This window comes from Somniosus microcephalus, chromosome 8 (assembly GCF_052327205.1).
Source record: "Somniosus microcephalus isolate GS21.2 chromosome 8, FLI_Smic_1.0, whole genome shotgun sequence".
NCBI classification, from domain to species: Eukaryota; Metazoa; Chordata; class Chondrichthyes; order Squaliformes; family Somniosidae; genus Somniosus; species Somniosus microcephalus.
The window spans coordinates 210,968,406-210,982,320 of NC_140994.1; the positions used below are offsets into that span (position 1 = coordinate 210,968,406).

The 13,915-nt window shown below is 47.8% G+C and overlaps 1 protein-coding gene across 5 annotated transcripts in view; it reads left to right on the forward strand.

Moving 5' to 3' along the window:
• Positions 1 to 13,915, forward strand: part of sar1b (secretion associated, Ras related GTPase 1B) — a 53,957-nt gene that overhangs the window by 17,866 nt on the left and 22,176 nt on the right. For all 5 annotated transcript variants that reach the window (XM_085995670.1, XM_085995666.1, XM_085995667.1 and 2 more), the window contains one exon: positions 3,363 to 3,450. In XM_085995670.1, coding sequence (XP_085851796.1) covers positions 3,381 to 3,450 — 70 coding nt within the window. In that variant the 5' untranslated portion in view covers positions 3,363 to 3,380. The remainder of the gene's footprint in view (positions 1 to 3,362; positions 3,451 to 13,915) is intronic.

Sequence of the window (13,915 nt, forward strand, 5' to 3'; positions counted from 1 at the left end):
TCCCTCCCATCTTAGTATCATCTGCAAACTTTGATATGTTACACTCTGTCCCCTCCTCCAAATCGTTAATATAGATTGTAAAGAGTTGGGGACCCAGCACTGACCCCTGTGGAACACCACTAGTTACTGATTGCCAGTCCGAGAATGAACCATTTATCCCAACTCTCTGCCTTCTGTTAGATAGCCAATCCTCTATCCATGCCAGAATATTACCCCCAATCCTGTGATTTTTTATCTTCAGCAATAATCTTTTGTGTGGCACCTTGTCAAATGCCTTTTGGAAGTCTAAATACACTACGTCCACTGGTTCCCCTTTATCCACCCTATATATTACTTCCTCAAAGAACTCCAGCAAATTTGTCAAACGTGACTTCCCCTTCATAAAACCATGCTGACTTTGTCCTATTAAATTATGATTATCCAAATGTCCTGTTACTGTCTCCTTAATAATGGACTCCAATATTTTACCTACCACAGATGTTAGGCTAACCTGTCTATAGTTTCCAGCCTTCTGTCTACTGCCCTCTTTAAATAAGGGCGTTACATTAGCAGTTTTCCAGTCTGCCGGGACCTTTGCTGAGTCCAGGGAGTTTTGGAAAATTATTACCAATGCATCCACAATCCCTACCGCCACTTCCCTCAAGACCCTAGGATGTAAGCCATCAGTTCCAGGTGATTTATCCACCTTGAGTCCCATTATTTTACCGAGTACCACTTCCTTCGTGATTTTGATCGTGTTTAGCTCCTCCCCCTGTTTGTCCAGTGTTGGGATATTCTTAGTGTCCTCTACTGTAAAGACTGATGCAAAATATTCATTCAGTGTTTTTTGCCATCTCCATATTTCCCACCATTAATTTCCCGGTCTCATCCTCTAAGGGACCAACATTTACTTTAGCCACCCTTTTTCTTTTTATATAACTATAAAAACTCTTACTATCTGTTTTTATATTTTTTGCTAATTTACTTTCATAATCTATCTTCCCTTTCTTAATCAATCTTTTTGTTATTTTTTGCTGTCTTTTAAAGTTTTCCCAATCCTCTATCCTCCCACTAGATTTGGCTACCTTATATGCCCTTGTTTTTAGTCGAATACTATCCTTAATTTCTTTACTTAGCCACGGATGGCTGTCTTTTCTTTTACACCCTTTTCTTCTCAGTGGAATATATATTTTTTGGAAGTTGTAAAATAACTCCTTAAATGTACACCACTGATCATGTATTGTCTTACCCTTTAACCTATTTTCCCAATCCACTCTACTCAATTCCGCTCTCATACCTTCATAGTCTCCTTTATTCAAGCTTAGCACGCTTGTTTGAGATCCAACCTTCTCACCCTCTAATTGAATATGGAATTCAACCATGTTATGGTCACTCATTCCAAGGGGATCCTTTACTAGGACATTTTTAATTAATCCTGTCTCGTTACACAGGACCAGATCTAAGGTTGCTTGCCCCCCTGGTCGGTTCAGTTACATACTGCTCAAGAAACCCATCCCTAATACACTCAATGAACTCATCCTCAAGGCAGCCCTGCCCAATTTGATTTGTCCTATTAATATGATAGTTAAAATCCCCCATAATTATAGATGCTCCCTATTCCAAGCCTCAACTATTTCCTGATTGATACTCCGTCCAACAGAGTTGCAACTGTTCGGAGGCCTATAGACTACGCCCACTAGTGTTTTTTTCCCCTTATTATTCCTTACCTCCACCCAAACTGTTTCTTTATCCTGATCTTTTGACCCAATATCATTTCTCTGTATTAGTGATTCCTTCCTTTTATTAACCTAGCCACCCCACCTCCCCTTCCTTCCTGCCTGTCCTTCCTGATCGTTAAATAACCTGGTATGTTTAATTCCCAGGCATTGTCACCCTGCAGCCATGTTTCTGTAATGGCCACAAGATCATACCCATATGTAGTTATTTGTGCCATTAACTCGTCTATTTTGTTACGAATGCTACGTGCATTCGGATAGAGAACTTTCAGATATGTTTTGTGACACTTAGTTCCTGCTTTTGCCCTTTTTATTACTTTACCTTTTACTCCATACCTTCCTGACACGCTCTGGTTTTTAATTTCCCCACTGCTACCTAAGTCTATGACCTTCTCTGTTGTCATTTTTATTATTTGCTCTCTAGGAACCTCCCCCCCACTAGTTAGTTTACAGCCCTAGTTATATGATCCGCCAGGACTCTAGCCCCAGCACTGGCCAAGTGAAGCCTGTCCCAACGGAACAGCTCCCTCCTGCCCCAGTACTGGTGCCAGTGTCCCAGGAAGCAAAACCCATTTCTCCCACACCAGTCTTTGAGCCACGCATTTAACTCTCTAATTTTATTGGTCCTAGCCAAATTTGCTCGTGGCTCAGGGAATAATCCAGAGATTATTACCCTTGAGGTTCTGTTTTTTAATTTGAACCCTAGCTGCTCATACTCCTTTAACAGAACCGGCTTCCTAGTCCTATCTACATCGTTTGTACCAACATGGACCACGACAACTGGATCCACCCCCTCCCACTGCAAGTTTCTTTCCAGCCCAGAGGAGATGTCCTTAACCCTGGCACCGGGTAGGCAACGCAGCCTTCGGGACTCTCGCTCTCGGCTGCAGAGAACTCTATCTATCCCCCTAATAATACTATCCCCTACCACTACAACATTTCTATTTACTCCCCCCTCTTGAATGGCCCCCCATTCCACGGTGCTGTGGCCAGGTTGCTCATCCTCCCTGCAGTCCCTGCTCCTGTCCCCACAGGGAGTAAGAACCTCGAACCTGTTGGTCAAGAGCAAGGGCTGCGGCTCCTCCAGCTCTACCTCCTGGATCCCCGTACCTGCCTCACTCGTAGTCACACCGTCCTGTCCCTGACCATGGGCTACATCTGAATTACTTAACTTCATAGGTGTGACCACCTCCTGATACAGAGTCCAGGTACTTCTCCCCCTCCCTGATGTGTCGCAGTGTCTGAGGCTCAGACTCCAGCTGCCCTGACGACATTAAGAAAAAGTTGAAACTTTTTTTAAAAATAGAGAACTAGCGTAAGCTTTAAAAGTACAGATGCAGCCAGGGGTTGCCATTAAATAGGAACAGGGATGGTTCCAGGAGTCTCTGGTTCCAGGAGTCTATGCTGAGATGGGTGAAAATGAAGATTTGCTTCTCAAAAAAAAACTGTTGGAAAATAAAGAAGTATTTTTTTTGTTTGTTTTGAACAAGCCTCAGAACTCAAACATAAATTCTCTAGATTATTTTTCAAAATATCTCCTCGAATTTTGTGTATTGCTCAGCTGTAACTGAGAGGTTGCTGCTGAAACTCCAGTGTACTGTACATATTCAGCTCTAAAATATAAATTCATTTCTTTTTGCTTTTCAGATTCCGTAAGACCCGGATATGACCTCCTTTTTTGAATGGATTTATAATGGTTTCACTAGTAGTTTCTGTAGTGCACTTCAGTTTTTAGGTAAGATTTCCTGTTAATATAAACTCTAACCTTCAGGTAAGTTCACAGATAAAATATAACGGGGTTATTATATATGATTTACGATTATAGATGCAATACTTGTCGTGTGGTCATGCACCCTCACTCGGATTATTTTTTATTCTCCTTCCTTCCCCCCCCCCCCCATCCCTTCCAGAAAAATGTTCTCTGTGTATTGTCTGAAAGCATAATTCAAATGCATGTATAAAAATAAGCTGCTTGAAGTAAAGGCCGACATTCCATTAGCCTTTTTGATTGCTTTTTGTACCTGTCATTGTTTTTAATGTGTAACAGATCATTTCTTTGTGACCCCAACCTCTTCGCATGTAGGCACCTGGACACTTAGTGCTCCAGCAGCTCCATAGCATCTCCACACTAATGCCGCTCTAGGGATAGCCAGAAATGTGACCCAAAAGTAATCTGAAGACAGAATCCCTCCCTGCTATTTCTTAACTTTTTTTTGTTTGCATTTTTATTTCTTCTGTCAGCTGAGTATCTCTGATCTGCATCTGATGCCTGTTGTCAGGGAGGATTCCAAGGTGAACATCTAGATTGTGAGAAGTCACACAACACCAGGTTATAGTCCAACAGCTTTATTTGAAATCGCAAGCTTTCGGAGCGCTGCTCCTTCGCCAGGTGAAGTGAAGAGATGCATATAGCACAGCATATATAGTCCGAGAACACTGCCAGATGATTACAAGTAATCTTTCTAACTGCCCTTTATCACACCTCGGCAGAGAGATAATCACAGCAATCAAAGGTGTGAATGGTGTCCAAACAGGTCAGTCAGGAAAACATTACATCAAAGAACAATGAGGTGGGGTCACAAGGGGTCGAACCCTTGCTGTGATTATCTCTCTGCCGAGGTGTGATAAAGGGCAGTTAGAAAGATTACCTGTAATCATCTGGCAGTGTTCTCTGACTATATATGCTGTGCCTATATGCATCTCTTCACTTCACCTAACGAAGGAGCAGCGCTCCGAAAGCTTGTGATTTCAAATAAAGCTGTTGGACTATAACCTGGTGTTGTGTGACTTCTCACATTTGTCCACCCCAGTCCAACACCGGCATCTCCACATCATAACATCTAGATTAGCCTAAAGTGTTGCATAATTGTGCCATCCCACATAACAAAGTTCCCTTAACAACACATTATTAAAACAGCCACGAAACTGACTTGCTGAGGAGTATGGAGACAAGATCATCCTGTAATGATGTAACAGGGGAAACGATGGTGCCATATTATTCTAGGATATATATTTAGGGGTCAAGAAGTACATGTGTTTGCTTCCTGTTCTATGGAGACTAGCCAATTATTTAATAGTGTAATAGTTATGATAGTAGTGATTAACTGACAAACGGGGGTGGTAATGAGACGAGTAAAGAAACAAAAGATGGACCCAGGGGAGGTGTAAATGGTCGCTGCAAAAATATTTCCAGAACCAAAAATCAGAAAATTCCCATGTCTCCTTTGAGGATTCCTCCGGAAGTAAGATACCTGTATGTTCCAGTTCTGTTTTAGACATTGCTACAGATTACAGTAAACACAATTACCAGTATCCACCCCTAATTACTGTGACTGATCAGAAATCACTTTTTACAAGGTAAATGGTAATGGAATATGGTCAAAGCAGTGAGTCTGTCGCAACTGCAACAAAAACAAAATACAGCGGATGTTGGAAATCTGAAATAAAAAAATAAAATGCTGGTAACACAGCAAGTCAGGCAGCATCTGTGGAGAGAAAAACCGAGTTAATGGGGGCAATTTTAATCTAACCTGCTCATTGGGGAAACTAATACACCCGGCCTGATTTTACTCTCCATTGAAGTCAAGAGGGTGAGAAAGCCGAACTGTACAAGTAAAGAAACAGAAGGTGGGTCCGGAGGAGGTGTGAATGGTTACTATAAAAACATTTCCAGAACCTGCTGTCCGAGAAAATGAGAGCAGTGGTTATGATCTAAAGTTGTTTTACTCCATGTTGAGTCTGGAAAGTGCCTCATTGAAAGAGGAGGTGCTGTTTCTTGAGCTTGCGTTGAGCTTCGTTGGAACAGTATAGGAGGTCAAGAGTGGGAATTGGATGGAGAATTAAAGTGGCAAACAACTGGAAGATCAGAATCACGCTTGTGGACTGAATGGAGGTTTACAGCAAAGAGATAACCAATGTTCCCTTTAAGCTGCGCAGCCGTGCAGCGCTTTGCAGCTCCCGTGCAACTGGCTCACCAGCTTTTAAATAGGAAAAACCACGCATTAACGTATTTTGAATGGGGCTGCGCACCCTAAAATAATGACTAACTATTTATAACACCAAAGTTCTGATTGGTTACCTTGGAGGACAAGACACACCCAGCAGTTTGTCTGGAATGTGTAATTAGATCCTGCCTGCCTGAGTAATCAAGATCTTTGCAATGAGTAATTCGATCCGTTCATTGACAGCCTGATCCAGAGCGCTCACTACTGCTTTCAGAGAACAAACAGGGCTCACCCTCCTGGGTTAGGAGCACTCACACTGCCGAGTTCAGATAGGAAGGGATGAGGCCATGGAGGGATTTTAACATGAGGATGAGAATTTTAAAATCAAGGTGTTGGGCAATATTCCCCTCATTTTTTGGGGGGTGCGCGGGACCTCCAGACAGCTACGTGGCCGCGCAGCTTAGCGAGCACGGGTGAATGGGATTTGATGTGCGTTAGGAAATGTGCAGCAGAGTTTTGGATGAGCTCCAGTTCATTGAGGGTGGAAGATGGGAGGCTGGCCAGAGAACATTGGAACAGTCAAGTCTGGCAAATAACACACACATGTAATGTTATGCATGTTGTAGGACCAACACAGAATATGCTCATATTTTTAAAAATTCATTTATTTATTGCCCATCTCTAGTTGCCCTTGAGAGGGTGGTCGTGAGCTGCCGCCTTAAACCGCTGCAGCCTTGGGGTGGCGGTGGATGTGGCTGGGGAGAAGAGGGAGAACATGGTGCAGGTGTAAAGGGTGGGGGGGGGAAGAACGTGATCCAGGCCTAACAGAAGTTGGGAGAGGGCGATCTACCTTCCCATCTGGATCCCGTTCCCGTTCTCTTCCTCGAGTTTCTGACACCCCCCACCCTGCCCTGAGCCCCTGACCTTCTCCAAGCTCCCCTCCCCTCTTTGATCCCCTACCCTCTCTAATATTGTGGCTCTGATTGGATTACAACTTCCTGATGGGTTTCAGTTATGGCTGCATAAGATAGTGAGGCTGGAAAAACAGCACCGCCGAAGGGCCGCTTTGATTCATTATTCTCTTGTTCCTTCGAGCCCTGGCTACAGAGCTACAATAATTGGGGTAAACGCACTGATGCCCACCATTCAACCAAAGATGGCAGTCAAAGTTTTCGCCTCCTAATATCATTTTCCTCTGCAACCCCTAGCTCGGAACTCCCTCCTGCTCGTTGCGCCATCGACAATTAGAACCAAATTCAAGTGTTCCCTGATATACCTATCAATTCCTCCAATAAAAGGCGAAGAGTTACGAAGGTGACTAAAGGTTTTTATTGACTAAATAACAGAGCCCACTCTCGTGGGTGATCCGATCCAAGCAGGAGGAATACCAGCCAGTCGCTCACCTTTATACCTGGCCTGGTGGGTGGAGCCAAGGCGGAGTCGGCAGTGGTCATCCCAGGTATAGCAGTGTGGCAAGAGGCGACCTCGTACCGTGATACAATAGTGGTCAGTGATACAGTTATAACGAACAGTGGTGAACAGTGCTAACTACTAACAGTGATACGATAGTGAACGTGGTTTACCACATTCACCCCTTGTTTAGAATTAAGTCCGGCGGGGTGAAGTGTACTACCAATTCTGGTAGGTCAGTCTGTCCGGAGGCTTCGTAAGCCTCTCCGATCGCCGCAGCGGTGGTGTTGCCTTATCCGGTGCTGGTGCCTTATCCGGTGTTGATGCTGGTGTTTGCGTGGTCGGCGAGGGCTCGTGGGGTTCCGGCATGCCGTCTGCCTGGGCTGAGGTTGGGGGGGGTGGTGGCGGTGTTTCCGGATCGGCTGAGGGTGCGAGGTCTCGTAGGGAGACAGTGTCCTCCCGCCCGTCTGGGTACGCCACGTAGGCGTACTGGGGGTTGGCGTGCAGGAGGTTCACCCTCTCGACCAGGGGGTCCGTTTTATGGGCCCTCACGTGTTTCCGCAGCCAGACCGGCCCCGGGGCGGTCAGCCAGGTTGGTAGAGTGGTTCCCGTAGTCGACTTCCTGGGGAAAACGAACATTCGTTCATGGGGGGTGGTGTTAGTGGCCGTGCAAAGTAATGACCGGATGGAGTGCAGCGCTGTCGGGAGGACTTCTTGCCAGCGGGAGGTTGAGAGGCCCTTAGACTTTAAGGCTAAGAGGACGGCCTTCCATACCGTCGCGTTCTCTCTTTCCACCTGACCGTTACCTCTGGGGTTGTAGCTGGTGGTCCTGCTTGCTGCAATACCTCTCTCTAGGAGGAATTGCCGGAGTTCCTCGCTCATGAAGGAGGAGCCCCGGTCGCTGTGTATATAGTTTGGGAACCCGAACAAGGCGAAGAGGGCATTCAGGCACTTAATGACCGTGCTACTGGTCATGTCGGGGCAGGGGAAGGCAAAGGGGAAACGGGAGTACTCATCAACGATGTTGAGGAAGTACACATTACGGTCAGAGGACGGGAGGGGCCCCTTAAAGTCGATGCTCAGGCGCTCGAAGGGGCGGGTGGCCTTGATCAGGCTTGCTCGGTCCGGCCTATAGAAGTGCGGTTTGCACTCCGCACAGGTCTGGCAGTTCCTGGTCATGGTCCTGACCTCCTCGATGGAGTAGGTCAGGTTGCGGGCCTTAATGAAATGGTAGAGTCTGGTGACTCCGGGGTGGCAGAGCTGGTCGTGGAGGGTCTGAAGCCTATCGATATGCGCGCTGGCGCATGTCATTCGTGAAAGGGCATCAGGGGATTCGTTCAGCTTGCCTGGCCGGTACAAGATCTCATAATCGTAGGTGGAGAGCTCGATTCTCCATCTCAAAATCTTGTCATTCTTGATTTTGCCCTTCAGCTTGTTATTAAACATGAAAGCCACCGAACGCTGGTCGGTGAGGAGGGTAAATCGTTTGCCTGCCAGGTAGTGCCTCCAGCGCCGTACCGCCTCCACGATCGCCTGGGCCTCTTTCTCGACCGACGAATGTCGGATCTCGGGGCCCTGTAGGGTCCTTGAGAAGAAGGCCACTGGCCTCCCCTCCTGGTTTAGGGTGGCGGCTAAGGCGAAGTCGGATGCGTCGCTCTCCACCTGGAAGGGGATGGACTCGTCCACTGCGTGCATCGTGGCCTTGGCTATGTCTCCCTTAATGAGGGAGAAGGCCGCGCACGCCTCCTCCGTGAGGGGGAAGGAAGTGGCTTTCAGGAGGGGTCTGGCTTTGTCCGCGTAATTGGGTACCCATTGGGCATAGTAGGCGAAAAGCCCCAGGGTTCTCCTAAGTGCTTTAGGGCAGTGGGGGAGGGGTAGCTCCATGAGGGGGCGCATTCTTTCTGGGTCGGGGCCGATGATTCCGTTCTCCACTACGCAGCCGAGGATGGCAAGGCGCGTGGTGTTAAACACGCATTTCTCCTTATTGTAGGTGAGGTTCAGCCGTCGGGCCGTACGGAGGAATTTCTCCAGATTCGCGTCATGTTCCTGCCGGTCGCGGCCGCAGATAGTGACGTTATCTAGGTAGGGGAATGTAGCCTGCAGTTCGTTCTGGTCAACCATCTGGTCCATCTCCCTTTGGAAGACCGAGACCCCATTAGTGACACCGAAGGGGACCCTAAGGAAGTGGTATAGGCGCCCATTCGCCTCGAAGGCGGTATACTGGCGGTCCTCAGGGTGGATAGGGAGTTGGTGGTAGGCCGACTTCAGGTCGATGGTCGAGAATACTTTATACTGTGCAATCTGATTGACCATGTCAGATATGCGGGGGAGGGGGTATGCGTCCAGCTGGGTATATCTGTTTATGGTCTGGCTGTAGTCGATGACCAGGCGGTTTTTATCGCCGGTCTTTACGACTACGACCTGGGCACGCCAGGGGCTGCTGCTCCCCTCGATAATGCCCTCTTTCAGGAGGCGCCGCACCTCAGAGCTAATGAAGGCTCTGTCCCCGGCGCTATACCGCCTGCTCTTGGTAGCGACGGGTTTGCAGTCAGGGGTAAGGTTAGCAAACAGAGAGGGTGGCGGGACCTTGAGGGTGGAGAGGCTGCAGGTGTTACGCGGTGGGCGGTTTAACGTTTGCTGGTTGTTGACTGTGAGTGGGGGGAGGGGTCCACCGTATGCTAGGGTTACGCTTTGGAGGTGGGATTGGAAGTCCAGCCCTAGTAGGACGGCAGCGCAGAGATGGGGGAGGACGAGGAGTTTAAAGTTTTTATACTCCGTGCCCTTAACCGACAGGGTCACGACACAGTAGCCGCCGATGTCCGTGGCGTGGGACCTCGATGCCATCGAGATTCGGCTGCGCGTTGGTAGGACAGAGAGGGAGTAGTGGCTCACCGTGTCTGGGTGGATGAAGCTCTCCGTGCTTCCGCTGTCGAACAGGCAGGTCGTGGCGTGGCCGTTCACTTTGATGTCCATCATTGACTTGGACAGATGGTGCGGGCGGGCTTGGTCCAGGGTGACGGAAGCTAGTGTGTAGCTGAGCGAGTCGTTGTCATCTGCGGGCGAGTCGGTCGGGCGTGGTGAGTAAAATGGCGTCTCCCACGAGGTAGGGCAAAATGACGGAGAAGATGGCTGCCCCCGTAGCTCACATGAGGCACTATTGGGGTCGGTTGCCTTAATCAAAGATGGCCGCCCCATGACTCATGTGTGGGGATGCTGGCCTCAGTTGCCCTAAACAAAGATGGCCGCCCCATGACTCATGTGTGGGGATGCTGGCCTCAGTTGCCCTAAACGAAGATGGCCGCCCCCATAGTTCGCATGCGGCACTGCTGGCCTCTGAGGATCCGCTCCTGCAGGCCTTGGAGAAGTGGCCTTTCTTCAGGCAGGTTTTGCATATGGAGTTCTTGGCTGGGCAGCGCGACCTCGGGTGCTTCTCCTGGCCACAAAAAAAACAGCCGGCGGCCCGATCGCGGATGCCCGATGTCGGGGCCGGTGGCGGGGCCGGTCGGGTCCGGGACGCCGACGCAGAGGTAGGTCCCGGGTGCGGCGCTGGGAAGGGTGCTGTGGTAGGGGTCGGGCCCGAGTCCCAGGGTCGCGAGCAGTACCTGGTGAATGCTTCCTGATCTTGGTGGGCCACTTCCAGGGAGATAGCGAGGGCTTCAGCTTTTTCCATGCTGAGGTCTTTAGCTTCCAACAGTCTTTGCCGTGAGTACTCGGACCGTAGGCCTTTCAGGAATGCGTCGCGGATATTATCTTCAGTATTTTCGGCTGCCGACACCGATTTAAAGTCACAGTTCCTGGCGAGTGCATATAGCGCCTGTGAGAATTCGGCTACTGATTCTCCTGGCTGTTGCGGCCGTGATCTTAGGAGGTGCCTAGCGTACATGTAGTTTACCGGGGTCCGGTACTTCTGTTTCAGCAGGTTGATGGCGGTCTCGTAGGTAGTCATGTCCTCGATGAGAGTGTATACTCTCGGGCTCAGTTGTGCCTGCAGGACACTTAGTTTGGATGCCTGAGGGACGCTGGATTCTCTCAGGTATGATTTGAAGCAGACCAGCCAGTGTTTAAAGTCTGCGGCTGAGTTTGCTGCTCGTGGGTTCAGGTCCAGGTACGGCGGTCTGAGGGCTCGCAGCCAAGCTGGCTGGTGTGGCTGTGCTCCTGGGAGCTGCGCTGGTGGCTCCTCCGCCGGTTGTGACTCGTTGTCGGACATCATTAAATTTAGTCAATAAAATTGATATACCTATCAATTCCTCCAATAAAAGGCGAAGAGTTACGAAGGTGACTAAAGGTTTTTATTGACTAAATAACAGAGCCCACTCTCGTGGGTGATCCGATCCAAGCAGGAGGAATACCAGCCAGTCGCTCACCTTTATACCTGGCCTGGTGGGTGGAGCCAAGGCGGAATCGGCAGTGGTCATCCCAGGTATAGCCGTGTGGCAAGAGGCGACCTCGTACCGTGATACAATAGTGGTCAGTGATACAGTTATAACGAACAGTGGTGAACAGTGCTAACTACTAACAGTGATACGATAGTGAACGTGGTTTACCACATTCCCCAAGGCTACCCCTTCGACCCTACCCCCTTCGATCCCCTCTCATCGTTTCTCCCCCCCCCCCCCCCCCCTTTGATTCCTCTCCCCTCTCCAGTACGATTTGGACAGGTTGGGTGATTGGGCAGATGCAGTATAATGTGGATAAATGCAAGGTTACCCACTTTGGTGGCAAAAACAGGAAGGCAGATTATTATCTGAACGGCAATAGATTGGGAGAAGGGGAAGTGCAACGAGACCTGGGTGTCCTTGTGCACCAGTCGCTGAAGGTAAGCATGCAGGTGCAGCAGGCGGTTAAGAAGGCAAATGGTATGATGGCCTTCGTAGCGAGAGGATTCGAGTGCAGGAGCAAGGATGTCTTGCTGCAGTTGTACAGGGCCTTGGTGAGACCACACCTTGAGTATTGTGTGCAGTTTTGGTCACCTTATCTGAGGAAAGATGTTCTTGCCATGGAGGGAGTGCAGCAAAGATTCACCAGACTGATACCTGGGATGGCAGGAATGACATGTGAGGAGAGATTGGGTCGATTGGGCTTATATTCGCTGGAGTTTCGAAGAATGAGAGGGGATCTCATTGAAACTTATAAAATTCTAACAGAACTAGACAGACTAGATGCAAGCAGGATGTTCCCAATGGCGGGGGAGTCCAGAACCAGGGGTCACAGTCTAAAGATAAGTGGTAAGCCATTTAGGACAGAGATGAGGAGGAATTTCTTCACCCAGAGTGTGGTGAACCTGTGGAATTCTCTACCACAGAAGGCAATTGAGGCCAATTCATTAAATATATTCAAGAAGGAGTTAGATATATTTCTTGAGGCTAAATGGATATGGGGAGAAAGCAGGGATGGTACTGAATTTGGATGATCAGCCATGATCTCATTAAATGGCGGAACAGGCTCGAGAAGCCGAATGGCCTACTCCTGCTCCTATCTTGTATGTTTCTCCCCCACCCCACCCCCTTTCGATATTCTCTCCTCTTTTCCCCCCCCCCCCCCCACCCCGATTCCCTGACCACCTCTGCGCAAAGCTGAGGGAAGCATGGTGGTGTAGGCCGCAGCCACCGCACCGTTTGGTACTGTGCATGCGCAGTACCAGACGGGCGCTTATGCGCAGAGAGATTCAAAAATGCGTTGCAAATAATCACTCCAAAAAAAATTTAAAGGAACATTGGAGAATCACCCATTCTATGTTTGGTCTCCCCAATGTAGAGGACCATCAGCATGTAGGTGGAAGCTTTGGAACTTTCTACTGTGATGGTGTATCCTGCATGATTTATACTATTGCATTGAAGTAGAGGAAAAGGCTTCTTGCTTTTGGGAATTTTTTTAAATAAAAAAAACTCGGTGATATACAAGTTGTTCAGCTGTTTCCTATAAGAGGGGACAAAATGGTCTCTTGGGCTGTATTTGAAACCTATTAGATCAGTATATTATTTAGATAATTTGGCAGTTCTGCAGATTAATAGTCCTAAATTTTTGTTATATTTTTAAAGAGATTATAAACCATTGTTAATAACCTCAATAAAACAGTTACATTGGCACTGACTATTGCTGGAGCAACATCATGGAAGATTAGCTATTTATAAAACATTTATACAAGATTATTATACCCAGTAATAGTGTACAGTGTATTTAAAAAACACACAGTGCATTTTATAATCTATGCACATGTTTGCACTCTAGTAGAACGGCACTGAATTTCAAAAGCTAATACATTTTCCATCAGCAGGGAAATGGCTTCCATTTTCCCTTGATTGTATTTTTTTCCAACAAAGCAATGAATTCATTAGTGATTTTATCAAATTTCTGCTCCCAGTAGATTTATTTGACGCTACAGCCTTGTTAGTTTTTTTTCTGGGTGTTCCCTTAAACTTTGATACTCACTTTTTCCAGGTTATTTCATTCACTGAAACCTGATTCATTTTGTAGTCATTGGAGTGGTGAGGGCAAATAGAGGGTTTCGTTACGTCATCATGTTGTAGCCAAACTTGTTGAACAACTTTATATACGACAGAACAACAGAAAATGCTGGAAAAACTCAGCAAGTCAGGCAACATCCGTGGAGAGAAATTTGAGTTGACGTTTCGGGTTTGACCCTTCTTCAAAACTGGAGAGAAAAGGAACTAGATCGAAGGCAGGGCTGCGATCGGACAAAAGAATAAAAGAACCAAAAGAAGTAAAAGAGATTAGAAGCTAGACGAGATGGTAATAGGCTGTGATTAGGTGTAAAGTGTACTGGCAGGGCAAAAGATAGCTGCCAGGGGTGAGAGAGAAACAAAAGGAAAGGGTGGGGGGGGGGAA